The sequence below is a fragment of the Fistularia commersonii genome, chromosome 9 (genome assembly GCF_037954325.1).
Source record: "Fistularia commersonii isolate RoL2024-O1a breed Wild chromosome 9, RoL_Fcom_v1.0, whole genome shotgun sequence".
In the NCBI taxonomy this organism is placed as follows: domain Eukaryota; kingdom Metazoa; phylum Chordata; class Actinopteri; order Syngnathiformes; family Fistulariidae; genus Fistularia; species Fistularia commersonii.
The window spans coordinates 12,681,480-12,689,770 of NC_141292.1; the positions used below are offsets into that span (position 1 = coordinate 12,681,480).

Genomic DNA, 8,291 nt, shown 5'->3' on the forward strand with positions numbered 1-8,291 from the left:
AGCGTGTGTGTGCAGGACATGTCCAACACCCTTCAGATATGTGTTTTATTACAAATAACGCCTTTCGTGTATCCAAGAGGGAAACGAGCGCATCACGCTGCTTTTTACAAGCAACGTTGAGAATTCAGTGACCCGACCCAACTTGCCCGAGGCTCCACCCTCCGCCCTCCACCTCCACCGCCTCCTCCTCCTCCTCCTCCTCCTCCTCCAGCCCTTCTACGTGTTGGAACTGGTGTTTCCAACTTACATCTCCGGCAGCAGGGAAAGAGGAGCGTCCGCGTACCGGGACGGGAAGCGCTTTCATCCCGATCGCGCAAGGGAAACTTCACCGGAAGCTTCGACCGGACACGAAAACAGCAACTCACTGCATTGTGCTTTTTTTTTTTTTTTTTTTTTTTTTTTTCCCCCCCTCTTTTGTTTTTTTTTTTTTCTTCATTCTGTCTCCCCACCCCTCTTTTTTTTTTTTCTTCCCTTCTTTCCTCTGCGTTTCCGGCTCGGATCTGGATCCCAATGGAAACAAATGACATTTGAACCGGGAGATAAGAAGCGCGCAGAGAAGGGGAGGTGGGTGTCACAAGCGCACAAGGGTGGAGGTTCTCGGTTTAGTCGTTTTTTTTCTTACGACTAAAACTTAAGAGGGGAAAAAAGGGGGGAAAGTCACTGGATAAGCAGCGGAGACTCCTGAGGGCGGCTCGGCTCCGGAACCCTGAGCGCAAAAGCAGAAATCACTGAAATAATGGCACTGAAGGCCAAAGTGCTGTACGACTTTAACTCGGAGAACCCCGGGGAGATCTCCATACGCGAGAACGAGCTGGTGACCCTGTTCAGCGAGGAGGAGCTGGAGGGTTGGCTGGAGGGGCAGAACTCCCGGGGAGAGGCCGGCCTCTTCCCGGCCTCCTATGTGGAGATTGTGAGAGAAAACTTTCCTTCCAACGCCAACAACAACGGGTTCTCCTCTCCCAAATCGGGAACCCCCGCCCACACCTCTTACGCGTCCGCCGGTTCCCAGCTTCAGAGGGTGCTCGGAGCAGGAAGTAGCGGCGGAGACGGCGGCTTCCCTGCGAGTCAAGGGAGCGATGACGACTGGGACGACGACTGGGACGACGGCTCCCCGGCCTCCCCCGGACCCAGGGGCCTTGACTCCGCGCCCCCCTTGTATCCCGTGACCACTTCCCTGCCCGGGCGGCGCGGGAGCTCTCAGCAGCAGGCCAAGAGCTCGGCCTCGGTGGGGAGGAACCTCAACAGGTTCTCCACTTTCGTCAAGTCCGGCGGCGAGGCCTTTCTCCTCGGGGAGGCGTCCGCTCTGGTGAAAGACGGCGACAGGATCTGCGTCGTGATGGGGAAATACGGGCCGGAGTGGCAGAAGGACCCGGACTCGTTCACGTGCACCATAGACGACCCCACCAAACAGACCAAATTCAAGGGGATGAAAAGCTACATGTCCTACGGCCTCACTCCGACACACACCAATGTTCAAGTCAACCGCAGGTAGAAACCGCCATCTATCTATCTTTACGTTACATTACATTATTGTCATTTGGCAGACGCTTTTATCCAAAGTGACTTGGAGACATGAAGTACCTTCATTTCTGTCTTCTTTCTTTTTCGGTCTTTCAGGGCATACATGTCCTTGTAGCTCTCTAACCCCCAAACCCTTGTCTCTTCCTTGTTCTCCCGCAGGTATAAGCACTTTGACTGGCTCTATGCCCGGCTGGTGGAGCGTTTCCCCGTCATTTCCGTTCCGCATCTGCCGGAGAAGCAGGCCACGGGCCGCTTCGAGGAGGATTTTATCTCCAAGCGAAGGAAAGGATTGATCTGGTGGATGAACCACATGACAAGCCACCCGGTACTCGCCAGGTGTGACGTCTTCCAGCACTTTCTCACATGCGGGGCCGACGAGAAGGCATGGAAACAAGGCAAGAGGAAAGCGGAGCGGGATGAGCTGGTCGGGTCGAATTTCTTCCTCACCATCAGGTAGGAGCGGGGATGATGCTGAGGCCGCGGGGCCGAGTAAATCTAGAATACATTCAGAATAATCACGAAGAGTTTCCGAAGAGTTCAAAAGGCACGAAACTACCTTTGAACTGTCGACACTAAAATTGATGACTTCGAAAAATAATCGGGACTTCCTCGAATGTACCTTGATAAAGATAACGTTTATTTCACAAAGTAAAGCCACGGGATTTGGTTTTAAAACACTTTGTGATGCCAAAAATGTCCCATCACTCTCCAGGACGCCTACAGTTCCGCTGGACCTTCAGGAGGTCGAGAGCAAAATTGAGGGCTTCAAGACGTTCACCAAGAGGATGGATGAGAATATCGCGGTGGTGAACACGACTATCAACGAGTTCGCTCGCAAACAGATGTCGGGATTCAAGAAGGAATATCAGAAAATCGGACAGTCCTTCAAAATTCTCGGCCAGGCGTTCGAGTTGGATCAGCAGGTTTACTCGGAGGGTCTGAACAAGGCCATCACCTACACCGGCGAGGCATATGAGATGATAGGAGAGTATTTCGCTGAGCAGCCGCGCCACGACCTCGATCCAATTTCCGACCTTCTGGATATCTACAGGGGACACCTGGCAAATTTTCCCGACATCATCCACGTGCAGAAAGGTGAGAAACCGCCTTCAAATGTTGAATCGTCCAAGCTCAGCTTTCTTTTGATACAAATCTGATGTAAAAACAAGTACAGCATACCCTTGTTTTTCGCCGGGGGTTACGTTCCAAAAAGAACCCGTGATAGGCAAAATCTGTGAAGTAGAAACCTTTTTTTTTTTTTTTTACAATTATTATACAATTAAATACTCTATTATACATCGCTGATGTCGTCCTTATGTTTTTTTCATCCTTCTTTATGGAACGAACGGAAGAGTAATTAATTCCGTAATGCCGACCTACAGCCGCATAGCTTTTACCTTCCCTTAGCATGTCCAGAAGTTTAACTTTATCTGCGATAGATAGCATCTTGCGCTGCCGCATGTGCTTTTGTCGGTCCAGAGCGTTTCGTCAACATTATGGGTTTTAGAGAAACTCGAAATCGCGAGAGAATTTGCACGTCCGTAATGTAAATTCGGAGAGCTGTTTTACGTACGTGTACATATTAAACTGCAACGTTATTGACGCACAGGTAGAGAAGAAGCGGAGTGACTTTTTAGCCAATCAGAACGCAGAACACAATGCACGATGCAAATCCGTGAAGTAGCGAAACCGTGAAATGTAAACCGCGTTATAGCGAGGGATCGCTGTATATTCATTTTTCTTTCTTGCCGGGCAAGGTTCTCCTTTTGTAATCATCAGATTACAAGGCAATCTCATTACTGAGAGCAGTATCTTTCTGGTCATTGTTTTGTTTTGTTTCTTTTTCGTTATATTCTGAAATGACATGCAGATTAACGGTAGCGAAACCGTGGAAAGTAAACCGCGTTATAGCGAGGGATCACTGTAAACTCGGCATACATGTCCGAATAGATAGAAGTTCCTGACTTAGCCGATCGCAACGCTTAATCGGTACACGATCCGGTTCGTTGCTGTTCCTCCTCAATTGTAGTTTGAGTTTTGAGCGTCCGTGGCTCAGCTGGTAGAGCCGGCGATCCTGCGAGCGGAAGCTTGGCGGTTCCCTTCCCCGCTCCTACTTTCCGCTTGACGAAATGTCCTGGAGCAAGACACCAAATCTCCACCATCTCCGGATGGTCCGATTAGCGCCTTGCACTGCAGTTCTGCCATCTGTGTGTGTGTGAATGTAATTCGGTTTTGAAAGCACTATATAAATGCAGACCATTCTGTGCCAATCTTGAGAACAATGAAATTGCAGACATTAAAATGTTATTTTTATTTTTTCAAAGTAAGCGCTTCAGAAAATCCTTCTATACAAGGATTTTTTTTCCCAAACAGTTTTCAGACAAACACGGCGAATAATATGGCAACCGTGCAATTCCCGTGCTCGCAGCAGGTTAAAAAGCTGATAGATCGATCTTTTAAAATAATCGCGTCATTTCATAGAAACAACTGTAGTAGTTTGCGCTTCTGTGTTGTCGAACAAGACAGTTTGCACGTTTCTCGCTCCCGACCTCTCAGCGGGAGAAACCCGATGACGAAACCGAGATGAAACGTTGTACTTCCTTCTTTTTGACAGAATAGCGAAACGGCGGTGCGTGTTTCTTTTCGACCTGTTTTCGAAATTAGCATTCCCTCTTCCTCTGCTTTTTGGCACTGTATAAAATGAGAAGCCGACGAAGCAGGGGGAGGGTAGAGCAATCGTCTTTGGAACCGAAACATTTGTTTCGAGTGTCGTCGAGTAAGACGCCGAACCCCCTTACCGCTCCCCTCCATCCACGATGGCTCGATTGCGGAGAACAAATTATAAGTATTATGATTCTAAATACAGCGGCGGAGGCTTCAGCGGGGTAACAAAAGTACGTAAATGTCACCGTGCGCTATCGTCTGACTCCATCTGTGAGGTCCAAAGACTACATCTGATTTGAATGAGCTAAGATTCCTAGGCCTCTTGTCCTGTGCTGCCCCGGGACTGCAGGAATGCAAAATGGAGCCGTCTCATGATTCCTTTTTCCCCGTCTCTTTTCTTCTCCCTCTGTTCCTCTGCTTCGACCCTGCAGTTTGTTGATGGGACAAAGAGGGGAGTTTGTATGTGTGTGAGGAAGTGTGTGTGTGAGAAGGGGAGCGCTGGTAGTAACGCTTCATACCAGTTTACGGATTATAAATTAACAGATTATAGCCCTTGAATTGCCGTGGCAGTTACAAGATCAGTTTCTTCTGATTCTTCAGACACAGGAACTTCCAGAAATTACCCACCTTTTCCTTTCCAGTTTAAAAGCTGAGGTCAACAACGTCAAACTGGAGATAAGCAACACATTTGCTCGTGACACATATGCATTTCGCCGCAGCCTCAGTTTTCCGTTGGTCGGCTTCATTCCCGACACGTTTAGTCACCAGGCAGCACATTTAGAAACGTGGAACAAGCTACTACAGAGCTTCGTGAGCAATATTTACATCTTTAATTTCTCCCTTCTCTTTGCGTAAGGTAGCCCCAGGGCTCGCAGCTGTTTAGTGAGCTTCTGTAACGCGCCCTATCTTCGGAGGAATCGGTTCATCTGTCTTTAGATAACATGTTTTCTTTGAAAAACCGCTTCTATATATTCTAGATATGATAAAAACCGTGCTTCCTTCCGTGCAAGATGTTTCTGATAATCATTATGTGACTCAGACCAATTACCACGTTGTGATTTCAGTCAGACTGTATTTGTAAGCGCTCAGCACAATTTATTCCCTGCCTTGTATTGTCATTACACTTATGGTAATGTTCGGCAAAGAGGAGTTGGTTATTTTAGTACAGCCAATGGCATTTAGCCTGTTTACATTTGATATGAAATGCATTTATGCAAAGGTTCAGATAGGCTTTGAAAACTATATCAGTTTGCCTGAAAATGTTTAGCTTGAACTTTTTTCCAAGTAATGCAGGGGTGTCAAACTCAAATACACAGTGGGCCAAAATTCCAAACTGGGACAAAGTCGCGGGTTAACATTGATATTTATTGAAAAAAAATCTTCCTCCAGATATAACAATGAACCTTTTCATATGGACCCAAACAAGTTTTGCTTAGAAAATAATTGTATGGAACAAGCATAGCTTAATACTATACAATATATAACTTAATAGTGCACACACGCAAAATCCTGTTTTCTGCCGAAGTAGCAGAGTGCCAGTATTAGCACAAGGTCGCTATGACTACTGTCAAAAGAGGAGAGGGCGTTTATGGGTCTGTTGTGATTTTTGTGCCAAAACACCAGCAGAAAATTCTGGGATTTGTAGAATTAGCAATACATGCACTGTAGACTACCCCGGCGGGGTCAGCTCGAATAGTCATATGGTATGGCTTTGGGGCCCAAATATAATTACAGTGCGGGCCAAATATGGCCCGCGGGCCAGAGTTTGACACCTATGAAGTAAAGTGCTCTACAGTAGAGGAACGGTTTCAATAATTATAGCATGGTGAAGTATCAAATGCCTGCTGAGCCTGACTGTGCTGTGCACGAGACAAGTTTCCACTCTGTAGCAATGTGCACCTACTTTGAATCAATAGCGTAAACCCCATGCTACTAAGCGTAGATAACTCTCCTGAAACTTCTTCCATGCTGGAAAAAGAGTTGTATTCCTTCACGTCTTCCTTCTCTGTCCTAGGAGCGCTAACAAAGGTTAAAGACTGTCCAAAGCAGGAAGGTGAACTCCACAGTCGCTGCAACATCATTTCCTGCGCCACACTGGCCGAAATCCAGCACTTCCACACCACACGTGTACGGGACTTCCGCCTGCAGATGCAGCACCACCTCTCTCAGCAGATCAGCTTCTTCCAGAAGATCACCAGCAAACTGGAGGACGCGCTCCAGAGATACAACGATGACCAGTAGGTCAGTAAACAGACATTAAACTCAAAAGGAGGACATGAGGGACGCAGCCCGAACTGGACTTTAAAATTGTTGATTATTCGGGGAATCGGTTATGTCGTGTTTTCGGGGACTTATTTACATGCGATAGAAGAGAATTACCACTCGGGGGGAAAAAAAATAGGACTGTGGAAAAACAGCTTCTTGGATAATGTGGGTGGATGAATGTTGCAGTAACGGGAATTTTGCTGACACTCTAGGCGCTTCTTGAAACGAAGACGGACGAGGGAATATTGAAACCAGCTGCCGCCAATGTTTCGGGGGTTTCTTTCATGCGAGATTCCCGTTTCGTCGTTTTAGCTGTTTCTTTTTCCCGGAAACATAGAGATGAAACAACCTAAATGACTAAAACGGTATGTTTTATTGCAGAATAGACCCAATGAATAAATGTCATGATGTGTTTTTACTTGAATAATCTGCCCGTGGTTGTTTTGATGCGGCGCCACAGTTTATTCCGGTTGTTGTTTAATATCAGGGGAAGCAAACAAAACAAACAAAACAAACATTAACGGATATTTGTCCTTCACTATCAAGCCACTCGAATGCCGTTGCTTCTGAGTTTCCGTTATGAACGTCAATTCCGGTTTTGGAGCGTAATGGGTCGCCATAAGTGGATAATACAATTTTTCTTAAATGTTTAACTGCAGAGATAGCTGTTCAATTACCTGTCATTGGGTGTAATCGTGTAAAAGATACAAAAATTTCATCAGATTCATTCCAAGGCAGTCTGATTGGATACATTCTTGCTATCGTAAGGTTCCGCCTAAGGTCTCTTGCCCCTCAAAATATATTTTTTTCGTATCGGTCAGTAACAAAAGTTGATTTTTTAAAGAGATAATGGAGTGAAGGCATCATTTCCATTTATGTTGTTGTCATTTACAGGCACGTGAGTCTTTTGTGTGTCTTTAAATATTTTCATTTTCTTTTGCCCCAACTTCAATATACTCCTTCGAAGAGAAGGAGTTACTGTTTTCTCACAAGTATGCTACAGAAATACAATTTAGTAGGGAGGAACTGACTCCTGGCACAATGTAACAGCCCATGTTTTTTGTCCCCATTACTGTCACAGCACATTTTTTAATGTATTTAAATTAACACCAGTATTTTCTGACTCTTCAAAATGCTTGATTTTTTTTTTTTTTTTTTTTTTTTTTTTTGAAAGTATAATCCATACACTGTGCATTAAAATTCCATTCTGGTGCCTTGGAAATAACTTAATTAAATTAAACATCTCAAAGAGTGAGCGGCGCACGCATTATTTGTCTTCACCGTGTTCTTGGTCTGACTTGTGTTTTTCTCTTCCTATCACATTTCCTTCATTTCAGCACCGCCCAGTCAGATAAGCAAAAATGGGCTTCCCCCTTTGTAAATATCAAAAATGCAAAGAGAGCGAGGAATACACAAGCCTATTCTATCTTCCAGAACATGTCGAGTTGGGGGTCCTTCTTTTATCTTTTTTGTCAAATGAAGACAAGGTCACATCTGGGTTTAATTCGGATACGATGGTTTTATTCAGTGAACATGATCTATCGTGAAAAGTTTCCCTCGGTTTGAGAAATCTGGCCGTGCACGACCTGTTTTCACTCAAAGGCAGTGGAGACGGCAGCATTCCTGCCATTGATATACGACACCAGGAGTCGCAGAGTGTTGGGTCAGATTACCACGGTATCACTCACTTTATTATTTAGACGTGCCTCGTCTGGATCTCCACGTTGCTTTTATTTTCTTCTACAACGTGTTTAATTGATATATATTATTCCAAAATCTATTCTTTTCCCTTATGGATGTTGCCTTCCACTTTGTACAAAACATAGTTTTCTTGGTCCCCT

General features: G+C 45.5%; 1 protein-coding gene across 1 annotated transcript; it reads left to right on the forward strand.

The window, feature by feature from the left end:
* The first annotated feature begins 263 nt into the window (after positions 1-263).
* On the forward strand, positions 264-7,717 carry LOC147231247 (sorting nexin-18-like). The gene is made up of 4 exons (XM_086152530.1): positions 264-1,488; positions 1,681-1,974; positions 2,234-2,616; positions 6,200-7,717. Exons 1-4 carry the CDS (start codon positions 737-739, stop codon positions 6,424-6,426), a joined length of 1,656 nt encoding a protein of 551 aa, XP_086008656.1. The 5' UTR covers positions 264-736; the 3' UTR covers positions 6,427-7,717.
* Positions 7,718-8,291: the final 574 nt, after the last annotated feature.